Source organism: Somniosus microcephalus, chromosome 25, assembly GCF_052327205.1.
Source record: "Somniosus microcephalus isolate GS21.2 chromosome 25, FLI_Smic_1.0, whole genome shotgun sequence".
NCBI lineage: Eukaryota > Metazoa > Chordata > Chondrichthyes > Squaliformes > Somniosidae > Somniosus > Somniosus microcephalus.
This window is the reverse complement of record NC_141011.1, coordinates 27,909,895-27,924,213: the sequence shown is the minus strand read 5'-3', so window position 1 is coordinate 27,924,213 and position 14,319 is coordinate 27,909,895. Positions and strand designations below refer to the sequence as shown.

At 45.1% G+C, this 14,319-nt stretch overlaps 1 protein-coding gene across 4 annotated transcripts in view; it reads right to left on the bottom strand.

Annotated features, from left to right (window-relative positions):
* Positions 1 to 14,319, bottom strand: part of ccdc30 (coiled-coil domain containing 30) — a 203,826-nt gene that overhangs the window by 156,720 nt on the left and 32,787 nt on the right. For all 4 annotated transcript variants that reach the window (XM_085966952.1, XM_085966949.1, XM_085966950.1 and 1 more), the window contains one exon: positions 11,053 to 11,168. In XM_085966952.1, coding sequence (XP_085823078.1) covers positions 11,053 to 11,168 — 116 coding nt within the window. The remainder of the gene's footprint in view (positions 1 to 11,052; positions 11,169 to 14,319) is intronic.

Below are 14,319 nucleotides of genomic sequence, written 5' to 3'. Positions count from 1 at the left end.
AGTGGGGTCGACAACAGAGATTCCTGGTGGGCACATCTTGCCACTGATGCCAGGATATTGCGCCCATGGATTTTCGGGGCCTTTGTGTTTTTAGCTCATCCTCAGTATCAACCCTGTTTGTATCTTTAAGGGATCTCGAATCTTCTTCAAGAACCTCTTGCTGTTATAGTGGAAGGCTTTTTATCCGTTGTGTGACTTCTACAATTACACATTTCTAGTTCCTTCTTTGCCCTTCAAGCCACTTTAAAAAAAAACATTTTTTGAAGGTTCCTGTATTCTTCCTAGTGGTTCGCCTCACCTTTGTCCCTCCACACTTTGTAGAATTTGTATCTCTTACTTGCCTCACTTAGTATTGCCTTATTAATCTGTTTAGGGTCACATTTCCTTAATCTGTCCTTACTAGTCCCTTATCCTGCATGCTTAGCAGTGTGTTCTTAAAAGTTTTCTATTTATCATCAGTTTAGGTTTTCTTGAATATTAGCTCCCAATTATCAGTTTATGTTCTTCCCTCATTGTCTTGAAGTTGGCCCTTTTAAAGATGTAAACTTGGGTATTGATTTGCAGTGTCATCTTATCCCAGATCGTGGGAGTAATTTGGGCAGAGACTATTGTATCTTTTATGGGATGATTCGATAAACATTTGAAGCAGAGGCAGTAGGAGTAGTTTTGGAATTAAATACTTAATTGAATACTTAATTGGAGGAAGGCCAATTTCAGTGGGTCGAGAACGGATCTGGCCCGGGTAAATTGGAATCAAAGATTGGCAGGCAAAACTGTTAATAGAACAATGGGTTGCCTTTAAAGAGGAGATGGTTTGAGTACAGTCGAGGTAAATTCCCACGAGGGGGAAAAGTAGGGCAACCAAAGTCAGAGCTCCCTGGATGACTAAAGAGATAGAGAATAAGATGAAGCAGAAAAAGAGCATGTATGATAGCTGTCAAGTTGAGAATACAGGTAAGAATCAGGCTGAATATAGAAAGTTCAGAGGGGAAGTGAAAAAGAAAATAAGAGGGGCAAAGAGAGAGTATGAGAATAGATTGACAACTAACATAAAAGAGAATTCAAAAGTCTTCTATAGGCATATAAATAGTAAACAAGTAGTAAGAGGAGGAGTGGGGCCGATAGGGACCAAAAAGGAGACCTACGCATGGAGGCAGAGGGCATGGCTGAGGTACTAAATGAGTACTCTGCATCTGTCTTCACCAAGTACGAAGATGCTGCCAAAGTCATAGTGAAAGAGGAGGTAGTGAAGATACTGGATGGGATAAAAATTAATAAAGAGGAGGTTCTAGAAAGGCTGGTTATACTTAAAGCAGATAAGTCACCAGGACCGGATAGGATGCATCCTAGGATGCTGAGGGACATTAAGGCAGAAATCATGGAGGTACTGGCCATAATCTTCCAATCCTCCCTTAGATACAGGAGTGGTGCCAGAGAACTGGAGAAATGTAAATGTTACACCCTTGTTCAAAAAAGGGTGTAAGGATAAACCCAGCAATTACATGCCAGTCAGTTTAACCTTGGTGGTGGGGAAGCTTTTGGAAATAATAATCAGGGACAAAATTAACAATCACTTGGACAAATATGGATTAATTAAGGAAAGCCAGCACGGATTTGTTAAAGGCAAATCGTGTTTAACTAACTTGATTGAGTTTTTTGATGAGGTTCATGAGGGCAATGCGGTTGGTGTGGTGTACATAGACTTCCAAAAGGCGTTTGATAAAGTGCCACATAATAGGCTTACCAGCAAAGTTGAAGCCCATGGAATAAAAGGGACGGTGGCAGCATGGATACGAAATTGGCTGAGTGACAGGAAACAGAGAGTAGTGGTGAATGGTTGTTTTTCCGACTGGAGGAAGGTACACAGTGGTGTTCCCCAGGGGTCAGTACTAGGACCACTGCTTTTCTTGATGACTTGGACTTGGGTGTACAGGGCACAATTTCAAAATTTGCAGATGACACAAAACTTGGAAGTATAGTGAACAGTGAGGAAGATAGTGATAGACTTCAAGAAGACATAGACAGGCTGGTGAAATGGGCAGATACGTGACAGATGAAATTTAACGTAGAAAAGTGCAAAGTGATACATTTTGGTAGGAAGAACGAGGAGAGGCAATATAAACTAAAGGGTACAATCCTAAAGGGGGTACATGAACAGAGAGACTGGGGGGAATATGTGCACAAATCATTGTAGGTTGAGAAAGTAATTAAAAAAGCATACGGGATCCTGGGCTTCGTAAATAGAGGCATAGAGTACAAAAGCAAGGAAATTATGATGAACCTTTATAAAACACTGGTTCAGCCTCAACTGGAGTATTGTGTCCAATTCTGGGCACCGCACTTTCGGAAGGATGTGAAGGCCTGAGAAAGCATGCAGAAAAGATTTACGAGAATGGTTCCAGAGATGAGGAACTTCAGTTACGTGGATAGACTAGAGAAGCTGGGGTTGTTCTCCTTGGAGCAGAGAAGGTTGAGAGGAGATCTGATAGAGGTGTTCAAAATCATGAGGGGTCTAGACAGAGCAGATAGAGAGAAATTGTTCCAATTGGCAGAAGGGTCGAGAACCAGAGGACACAGATTTAAGGTGATTGGCAAAAGAACCAAAGGCGATATGAGGAAAAACTTTTTTACGCAGCGAGTGGTTAGGATCTGGAATGCACTGCCTGAAAGGGTGGTGGAGGCAGACTCAATCGTGGCTTTCAAAAGGGAATTGGCTAAGTCCCTGAAGGAAAAAAATTGCAAGGCTGCAGGGAAAAAGCATGGGACTAGCTGAAGTGCCCTTGCAGAGAGCCGGCACGGGCTCGACTGGCCGAATTGCCTCCTTCTGTGTTGTATTCTATGATCCTCCGATTTTATGAATGCTCTAGCAAAGTGCTGATACTGGTATGATGGGCCAAATCGCCTCCTTCTGTGCTGTAAGCTTCTGTGGACTTACGTCAAATGGTGACTTTTGCTGAGGGTGCCCCTATTTCCATTCCCAGTATGCTATCTGGGGCACTTGTCATTATCAGGTCAAAATGCAAGTTACCCCTCGTGGTATCCCTATTGCACTGAGTCAGCAAGCAGCCATCACGTTTACTCGTTCATATTCTGCTTTGCTTGGGTGTTGCCAGTTAAATTAGTTTGGTGGAAATTGCCCACAAGTATGATCTTGTTGTTTGAACATATTTCCTTACCTCTTCATACAGTAACCTACTCTCACTTGTGTTTTGACCCGGTGGTCCATACCAAACCTGTAGAATTATTTTTGCTCGCTTCATACTACATAATTCAGACTATCTAGTTGGGAAGCATATACTGATTTCATCTCCCACATGTCATTGACATTCAGAGCTACTCCATCTAGTTTGTCCTTCTTGAACACACTAAATCTTTGTATGTTGTACTCATCTCCATCAATGGGATTGACAGCAATTGCCACAGCAGTTCAGTCATCCTGTTGCGAATGCCTCTAGCATTCATAAATTTTCTCTTCAATAGGTTAAACCTGTCCTTCGCAGCATTGTGTTCCTTAACAGATTTTTCTACTGTTAATTTCCTTTCATTTCTGTCTGTTTTGCTTTCCTCTCCCCTTATACGAGTTCAAATTCCCCCACTGCCCTATTTAGCCTCTCTGCAAGGACATTGCTACCAATTAGGTTTAAGAGAATGTCCTCTCCATCTGAAAATTTCCCTCCACCTCTGCCCCCAAACTTGCCCCAATGTCTTTCGATGTAAAACCGGCCTTTCTGCACCATCTCCCTAGCCACTCATTGATGTATCATTGATGTATCTAGTCTACTTCTGCCAAACTGGTTCAGTGCATGCAATAATCCTGAAATCTTCAAAATCCCTCTGCAAGACCTCCATCCTTGTCTTCTCTACATCACTGGTTCCAAAAGAACCACAAGTTATGACTGTTATTCCTCCCTTTCCAAAAAGCCAAACAACCTGCACCTTTGGAGCAAAACACCACCAAGAGTCAGCAACTTCAGGGAAAAAAAGGGAGTGAATGGGCAAATAAAATGTTTTTTTTAGAAAAGGAACAAGTCTAAGTTATTTTTTTCCCCTTATGCTTCCCAATGGGGACGGAGGCGAGTCGCTCTCTTGTCATTCTTACGCACCTTTTATCAGCCAATCCTGGTAGTTTTCATTATTTCCACTGGAATCACGTCAAATTGGTGAAAATAGCCATAAATATTCTACCGATTTGATTAGCATCAATTGTGCAGGGAAATACCAGTGGAAATAAAATCATATTTCCACTGAGGCCACGTCACAATGGCAGCGACATCACAGAGCAGCTGTTAAACATCTCCACTAGTGGGGCTGATACAACCCAGTGGTTTTCAAACTTCTTTTTGTAGGGGACTCCCCTCAATTCTGAAGGGCAATGTCTGCTATCCAAAGAGTGCTATCAATCCCTGAAAAAATTCATTAGTACAGTATACAGCAATAGAAATAAGTTAAGAGAGAAATCTGATGATCCTAGGAACTCCCCTGGAATTCCCTTTCCAGACCCCCATTTCAAAACCTATGCCATAACCCATTGGGTGATACTGGTCATGTCATTCTGACAAAGTTTCTATTTATACCACGGAATTGATATCGCAATTTTTTTTAAAGTATTAGGCCTAGAAATTGGGTTGAGGCGCCAAACTGGCGCCAAGTTCGCCTGAGCGCAGGATTTAGCGCAGCGTTCGAGTCTTCAGCGATCGTCAGATATTCAGTTTCATTGCCCCTCGAGGGACACGGGGCGAGGCTCGAGGCGCTCCGCGTCCCTCTTAGGGCACTGAAACTGAATATCGCAGCGCAACGTGCCGCCACGCTGCGGTACTGCAGGCCTTCCTCCCATTGTTAAGTGGGAGGGGCCTGCAACAGCGCGATCCCTGCTCGCGAGTGCCGGCAAAAGAGCCCGGCACCGAGGAGAAGTGCCGGGCTCTCGGGAAACAGCCGGCAATGTCGCGGGGGGGGGCCAGGAGGCCGGGGACGGAAGTGCTGGCAGGCGGCCGCCAAAAAAGGCGGCCGCCCCGCACCTCCACCTTAACTTGCGCCACTGCCGGCACAGTAAGGTCCCGTGAACCGGGCGCGGGTAGCGAACGGCGCAACTGCGGCGTTCGCAACCAAATATCATGAACGGGGCGCGAATGGGGCGCTGCACACACCGATGACATCATCGGTGGCGGCGCAGCGCAAAAGGCCATCATTATCGCCTCAACTCAATATCGCGGGAGGCGCAGCCAGTGGCGCTACAGCCATTGCCTGCCTCTTTAGGCGCTAACAAGTGGCGCTACTCACCCAATTTCTCCCCCTTAGATTCTACAGATAAGTTATCTAAATTCTTTATGATGTCAGCTTTCTTGTCCCCATCTCCAAATTTTCTCCTGAAGGTGCTGACTCTTGCTCAGGTGCAGTTCCATGGGTACCAGCAGTCCTCCAGTATCTCACCCAACAAGCCTTTCTTCCAGTGGTAGTATTGGAGTGTGGCAGATGTCACAGCTGAGCCCGGTTCTGACCTCACCTGACATTCAACACATGCACTTTCCAGCTGGTGTCACTGCATAGTGAGGAATGAGAACCTTTTCACTAGGACATTGTCTTCAATGTTTACCAGTATGAAACACAACTTAAGAAACATAAGGGGATTGAGTGGTGCAGTAATTCTGCACACAGACTGTCCTTTCACCTCTGCAAAATGGGTTCAAATCTAGCCCTGACTGATGGAATTAAAAAGTCTCTTCTTTCTGCTGGCTGAGCGGAATCTACATGAACCAAGTTTGGATCAGCCTCAACCCAGTTTCTATGGACAAGTCCTTCAGTACAGATTTGCTATTTAGGTGTCCTCGTACCGGAAACACAAAGCTAGCATGCAGGTACAGCAAGCAATTAGGAAGGCAAATGGCATGTTGGCCTTTATTGCAAGGGGGTTGGAGTACAAGAGTGAGGCAATCTTACTACAATTGTACAGGGCCTTGGTGAGACCACACCTGGAGTACTGTGCACAGTTTTAGTCTCCTTATCTGAGAAAGAACATACTTGCCTTAGAGGCGGTGCAACGAAGGTTCACTAGATTGATCCCTGGGATGAGAGGGTTGTCCTATGAGGAGAGATCGAGTAGATTGGGCCGATACTCTCTGGAGTGTAGAAGGATGAGAGGTGATTTCATTGAAACATAAGAGATTGTGAAGGGGATTGACAGGGTAGATGCTCAGAGGTTGTTCCCCCTGGCTGGAGTCTAGAACTAGGTGGCATAGTCTCAGGATAAGGGGTAGGCCATTTAAGACTGAGATGAGGAGGAATTTCTTCACTCAGAGGGTTGTGAATCTTTGGAATTCTCTCCCCAGAGGGCTGTGGATGCTGAGTCGTTGAGTATATTCAAGGCTGAGATAGATAGATTTTTGGGCTCTAGCGGAATCAAGGGAAATGGGAATCAGGCGGGAAAGTGGAGTTGAGGTCGAAGATCAGCCATGATCTTACTGAATGGCGGAGCAGGCTCAAAGGGTTGTATGGCCTACTCCTGCTTCTAATTCTTATGCTATCTCACTCAAAGCAGCCATAAGGATGGCTGGTGTTGGGAAATAAGAAATGTCACCTAAAGTAGTTGGAAGGACTCTTCCAAGGTTGGGGTCAAGGCATATTGTTGCGGGAGATGTATTTAACCCAGGATGTAACTGACCTGAGAGTGCTTGACAGGGCAGAGTCACGTGGATATCCATGCTAAAGTTCATCTGGGAACACTTATTTAGGACATGCTAAATGGAAATTCAATTTGCATCTAACCCCATGTTATGCTTAACCAGGAATGCTTAATACAGCACATTCAAGGGAGCATCTGATCAATGCTAAATCTCATCCCGAACTACTTGATTGGGACACTTTACATTTGCTACGCATTTGTAAAATGAATTCTCAGGATGTGGGCATCACTGGCGAGACTGACAAGCCCATCCCCACAGTTGCCCTGGTTTTATACAACTAAGTAACTTGCTAAGCCACTTCAGAGGGCATTAGGAGTCAACCATGTTCATGTGAGACTGGATTCACATATAGGCCAGACCAGGCAAGGACGGCAGGTTGGTTTTTTCCAAGGTCATTTTTACATTACAACAGTGACTACACTTCAAAGAGTACTTCATTGGCTGTAAAGCGCTTTGGGACGTCCTGCGGTCGTGAAACGCGCTATATAAATGCAAGTCTTTCTTACTCAGCTTTTTATTTCCAGATTTGTTTTAATTTAAACTGAATTCAAATTCTCAAACTGCCATGGTAGAATTTGAATTCACGTTCTGCTGGATTATTAGTCCAGGCCTCTGGATTACTAGTCCAGTAACATAACCACTACACTACAATACTCATGTTACACCTGACCTGCTAGTACACCAACACTGAATGTAATAAAACAGTGTTTTATTCTCTCAGCTTGATGAGCACAAAAAATAATTCACCAAAAGTAATATATTTCTATGGTTTTCTTTGCGATATGAACAGGTTAGATAACAGGGAAAGGGAAGGATACCAAACAAATGTCATTTTTAAAGCACCTTCATTACTGAAGAGAGTTTTAGTTCTGAGTTAGGAAGGGGTAGGTTGTCTTCGTCACTGTTTGAAGGGGGGGGTGGTGAGTAGATCGCATGATCTTTACAGAGCTTGCCTTATTTTCATTTCATTTCATTAAAATCGATGGAATTCCAATCAGGCGCGCTCAAAAAAGAGCCAGCGATCTATCCCACTGCCAGACAATGAAGATGAAAAATCTACCTCGTTCATCAAATACAAGATAAACTACATGTCCCATTGCTGCCATCTCCCATTTCTAGCCTCCAATCTCTCTCCCCATCCATAACCTTTCTCCTCTTCCACCTGTTCATCCGAAGCTACAAAAGTACACACTCCCGACAAAATATTCCTCCATCCGGCATCCTCACTATATTGAAATCATTATTTATCACACGGTCTCCTACTTGAATTTATTCTTTTTCGCAGGGCTTCAAAACTGGAACTCCTCACCTCCCTCAGTCTTTTTTTAATATTTGTTTTTATGGGATGTGGGCGTCGCTGGCAAGGCCAGCATTTATTGCCCATCCCTAGTTGCCCTCGAGAAGGTGGTGATGAGCTGCCTTCCTGAACCGCTGCAGTCCGTGTGGTGAAGGTACTCCCACAGTGCTGTTAGGGAGGGAATTCCAGGATTTCCCAGCGACGATGAAGGATCGGTGATATACTTCCAAGTCAGGATGGTGTGCGACTTGGCGGGGAGCTTGGAGGTGGTGGTGTTCCCATGCATCTGCTGCCCTTGTCCTTCTAGGTGGAAGAGGTTGCGGGTTTGGGAGGTGCTGCCGAAGAAGCCTTGGCAAGTTGCTGCAGTGCATCTTGTAGATGGTACACACTGCAGCCATGGTACGTCGGTGGTGGAGGGAGTGAATGTTTCAGGTGGTAGATGGGGTGCCAATCAAGCGGGCTGCTTTGTCCTGGATGGTGTCGAGCTTCTTGAGTGTTGTTGGAGCTGCACTCATCCAGGCAAGTGGAGAGTATTCCATCACACTCCTTACTTGTGCCTTGTAGATGGTAGAGAGGCTTTGGGGAGTCAGGAGATGAGGCACTCGCTGCAGAATACCCAGCCTCTGACTTGCTCTTATTGCCACAGTATTTATGTGGCTGGTCCAGTTAAGTTTCTGGTCAATGGTGACCCCCAGGATGTTGATGATGGGGGATTCGGCACTGGAAATGCCATTGTATGTCAAGAGGCTGTGGTTAGACTCTCGCTTGTTGGAGATAGTCATTGCCTGGCACTTCTGTGGTGCAAATGTTACCTGCCACTTATAAGCCCAAGCCTGAACATCGTCCAGGTCTTGTTGCATGCGGGCATGGACTGCTTCATTATGAGGAGTTGTGAATGGCGCTGAACACTGTGCAGTCATCAGCGAACATCCCCATTTCTGACCTTATGTTGGAAGGAAGGTCGTTGATGAAGCAGCTGAAGATGGTTGGGCCTGGGGCACTGCCCTGAGGAACTCATGCAGTGATGTCCTGGGGCTGTGATGATTGACCTTCAATCACCACAACCATCTTCCTTTGTGCTAGGTATGACTCCAGCCAGTGGAGTGTTTTCCCCCCGATTCCCATTGACTTCAGTTTTACTAGGGTGCCTTGATGCCACACTCGGTCAAATGCTGCCTTTCCTCCTATAATCTATAACCTTGTAAACCCAAGCATCACCGAATCATTACTTTCTGATTTACCGTATCTCTTTTAGCTTTAGTGGGGCCCTGCACATTGGGCCTTGTCCCTTCAACTTCAACAACAACAATTTGTATTTATATAGCACCTTTAATGTAGTAAAACGCCCCAAGACGCTTCGCAGGTGCGTTCTCAAACAAAATTTGACACCGAGCCACATGAGGGGATATTGAGGTAGGTTTTAAGGAGCGTCTTAAAGGAGGAAAGAGAGAGGTAGAGGGGCGGAGAGGTTTAGGGAGGGAATTCCAGAGCGTTGGGCCTTGGCAGCTGAAGGCACGGCGTGATTAAAATTGGGGATGCTCAAGAGTCTAGAATTAAAGGAGCGCAGATATCTCGGGGGGTTGTGGGGCTGGAGGAGATTACAGAGAATGGGAAGGGCGAGGTCATGGAGGGATTTGAAAGCAATTTTAAAATCGAGGCGTTGCTTAACTAGGAAGGGCGGTAGGTGGTAATCAACAGGAGGTTTTCTTGCTTGACCTGAAGCCATGAGACTTCATGGGGTCCGGAGTCAATGTTGAGGACTCCCAAGGCCACTCCCTCCCGACTTTGTGCCACTGTGCCGCCACCTCTGGTGGGTCTGTCCTGCCAGTGGGACAGGGATGGTGACGGAGGAGTCTGGGACATTGGCTGAAAGGTATGATTCTGTGAGTATAACTATGTTGTGAGTATGATTAGGCTGTTGCTTAGCTAGTCTGTTGGACAGCTCTCCCAATTTTGGCACAAGTCCCAGATGTTAGTGAGGAGGACTTTGCAGGATCGACTGGGCTGGGTGTGCCGTTGTCGTGTCCGAAGTTGATGCTTAGGGTGGTCTGTCCGGTTTTATTCTTTTTATTGCTTTTTGTAGCAGTTTTGTCTCGCTAGGCCATTTCAGAGGGCAGTTAAGAGTCAACCACATTGCTGGAGTCACATATAGGAAAGACCAGGTGAGGACGGCAGATTTCCTTCCCTAAAGGACATTAGTGAACCAGATGGGTTTTTATGACAATCCGAGTTTCATGGTCACCATTACTGGTACTAGCTTTTCATTCCAGATTTATTTAATTAACTGAATTTAAATTCTCCAGCTGGGGGGATTATGAACTCACATCTCTGGATCTTTAGTCCAGGCCTCTGGATTACTAATCCAGTAACATTACCAATATGCTATCGTACCTATACATGTGGAAACGGACGCTGTGTTTTCGGATGATGCCGCCGAGGGGCAGCATGTAGATTAGTAATAGGAGGGGGCCAAGGATAGATCCTTGGGCACCACCAGAGGCAACGGTGCGGGAGCGGGAAGAGAAGACATTGCAGGTGATTCTCTGGCTATGATTAGATAGATAAGAATGGAACCAGGCGAGTGCAGTCCCACCCAGCTGGACAACAGTGGAGAGGTGTTGGAGGAGGATGGTGTGGTTAACGGTGTCAAAGGCTGCAGAAAGGTCGAGAAAGACTGGAGTTATAGTTTACCTTTGCCACAGTCACATAGGATGTCATTTGTGACTTTGATAAGAGTTGTTTCGGTGCTGTGGCGGGGCGGAAACCTGATTGGAGGGATTCACTTAATAATAAAAAATCTTTATCCAGCAGTAGGATGCTGACAGCTTCAAATGCAAGTGCATTTATTACAATTTATTGGCTTTGCCAGTCAACCTGTTTTCAAGGTGAATACCGTGCTTTAAAATGACAAAAAAATAAAATTCTCCAAATTATATTACGCATCAGAGACTGTACTGTTGATCACACCTCAGAGTTCCAGAAACAAAGTGCAACAGCTGACTGCAAAAGATGGAACAACTAAAATATATTCACTTGCAGTGTAACAAAAGTGTGACTACCATGGTGCAAGAAACTTACTGTTTCTAAGAGGGATTGCCGTTCCGTGTCCAACGAGCGTACACGATCGCGTAATGCCAGGATTTCTTTATCCAGTTTGTTGTTCTGTTCTTTGGCTTTGTCTAGTTCCATGAAGTCTGTCAAAAAAACAAGGAGATTTGAATCTTTTGCAGGCAATTCCTTCTCTAGTTCAGGCAACTCATTCTCTAGTACAGGCAATTCCTTCTCTAGTTCAGGCAACTCAGTCTCTTCTGAAGGCAAGTCATTCTTGCTTATAGACAATGCCTTCTCTTTTCTAGCCGATTTCTTGTTTTTTCCAGTCAATTTATTGAGTTTTACAGCAAATTTCTTGTGTTTTCCAGCCAATTTCTGCTCTTTTACAGACGGTTCCTGCTCGTTTAAAGACAATTCCTGCTCGTTTAAATATGGACTGGTCATGATTCAGCTTGGAGTTGCACGTTGCCCCAAAATATATACATTAGTGCATCAGGGAAAAACCAGAATATTTCGGGGCAACTTTTGGATCATTATTAGCCTGATGGTTGTCTTCAGCCATATGGCCGTGGGCAGTCAACACTTGAACAAGCTGCTGGTGGAAAAAGCCCCTGCTGCCTAAAATTAACACAGCCAACATGCAGTTGTGAGGTCATGCTTTATGATGCAAAAGTGTCCTTTCTCCTTTTTTCTGAAGACTGGTTACCTTTCAGGTTGGGTCCTCCAAACACAGGATAGTTGAGTTCAATCATGGGCACATATATGTTTCTGCATGGGCACTTCCCAAATGGAGAGATTTATCATGAGAAGCCATGAGATAACTACATCTGCACCACGGTTTTAAAATAAGTGCGGAGTGTCCTCTTACCAGCCTGACTTGATGATGGATAGTGAGCTCCATGTGAACACACAGTTGTACAGTCAACAAAACCAGTGAGGTAGGCCTCACTTTAAGGACTTTTAACTTTCTTCCCCGAACAAGTTCTCCTCTCATCTCTTCTCTTCCCCTGAAGGAACTGTGTCTTGTGGGCTAGAGTTCTATAAATGCTGGCATCCCTCCGGTACCTCGGCCAATGGTGCTGCTTCATGCGTGAGCCTAGACATTGAGTGTTACCAGGATACTTGACTGTGGAGGGCATCACAGCCAAGCTCAATCTTGTTCAGAGCCAATGTCCATACGTGCCTATTTTCCAGCAAGTCACTGAAAAGCGATCAGGAGTGGGAACTCTGGCTGATTTTTCTTCCTCCCCCACCTGCCCCCTAACTCAAAGGAGTTGAGGCCAACTGTAGTGTCCCCACTATTGCCCCAGCTGAGATCATAGTTTTACATAAGTGAAAAAAATATTAGGAGTGATACTTTTTACCATCCTACCTGACCATCTCCTTAGTGGACTGATTGCTGATTATTACATTTTCACATCAGAGCCCATTGCATATTAGTAGCTAGATTGAATCAATTGATATGACTGGGGGAGAATGAAACCAGGAAATAGTGCATCAGCATTCCTAAAATTAGCTCAGTGGGTTGAAAAAAAGACAACACAATGGACAAAGATTGAAGTAAACTGTTTTTAAATACTTTATAAAATGAGTAATTCTAGTGTCTTGAATATGTTTACACTGCTTTATGATGTAATGGAACTGAACAGTTCTACAACATTGTAAGGACCATTCCGCATGGCATTACAGAGCTGCATCCTTGGTCAGTCATAATGTACGACAAGTAGCCCCTGTGGGGGAGTAGGGGGTCGAAATTTTACAGAAATGTCTCTTGGTTTAAGGGCACTTCCCAAATGGAGGGATTTATCACATGGATCACCCTGTACAGGGCTTTCAGTGTAAAATATAAAATTTTATGTAGCATTTTCACAGCCAGATAACAGTTGAAGCTAGTTTGTGATGTCACCGTCATTGTGAGCTCAGACCTGCAGAAATTACTTCATATAAAACAAGTTTATTCTTAATATGGCTCATGAGGACAAGGACCATACACAGCAAGCTGAAACTCCAACACATTATACCACTGATGCCAGGGTGAAGGTTTCCCAACAGTAAGTTAACAAATTTGCCATATTGTTAGAGGAAGACATTCAACAGACAAGCACCACCCCAGAAAGAGGGATGGGGCACGATTTCTCCCTTTCCTTCCACCCCATGTCTCACAATTATCACATCCTTGAACTGATACTCAGTCCTTTTCAAAGGAGGTAACACAGCATAAACAATGTTTGTACAGCAAGGTCTTGCATCTTTTAAATTACAGACAACCCCCAAGGTTCTCCCCCCAACCCACCCTAGTCCTGAACCCGCATCTTTCTCTAGCTTCTCTCCCATCTCTCCATATGCCCTATCCAAGCTCATCTTGGCCATGAGACCCATCACCTGCTCTCTCAATGCCATTCCCACTAAACTGCTGACCACCCAACTTCCCATCATGCTAGCTGACATTGTAAATGGTTCTCCCCCCTCTCTTTCAAAACCACTAACATCACCCCTTCCTCAAAAAACCTACCCTCAATCCCTCTGTCCTTGCAAACTACCATCGTATCTCCTACTTCCCTTTCTTCTCCAAAGTCTTTGAACATGCTGTCGCCTCCCAAATCCGTATTCAGCTTTCCTGCAACTCCAGGTTTGAATCTTTCCAATCATATTTGTGCCTTTACCACAACACTGAAACAGCCCCTCTCAAGATTACAAATTACATCCTCTGTGACTGTGATGCACGATCCCACCTCATTCTTCTAAATCTCTCTGCAATTTTTGATATGGTCAACCATACCATCCTTCACCAATGCCTCTTCTCCATTGTCCAGCTCAGTTGGACTGCCCTCGCTTGGTTCCACTCTGAGCTATCCAATTTTAGCCAGAGCATTTCCTGCAACAGCTGCTCTTCCCACCCTTACACCTCTGGAATCTATCTTTGGCCCCCTCACATTCCACATCTATATTCTGCTCCTCAGCGACATTATGAGGACATGGGGTCAGATTCCACATGTACACTGACAACACCCAGCTCTACCTCTCTACCACCTCTCTCGACCCCGCCACTGCTTCTGTTCTGTCAGACTGCTTGTCTGACATCCAATCTTGCATGAGCCGCAGTTTTCTCCAGTTGAACATTGGGAAGACTGAAGCTACCGTCTTTGGCCCCTGCCACAAACACCAGCCCTACAACCCTCCGAGAACTTTGCATTCCTCCAACTTTGGCTTCATGCATGCCCTACTCCTTTCGTCCCATGATCGGCAGCCGTGCCTTTAGCCGTGTAGGCCTTAAACTCTGGAATTCCTTCCCTA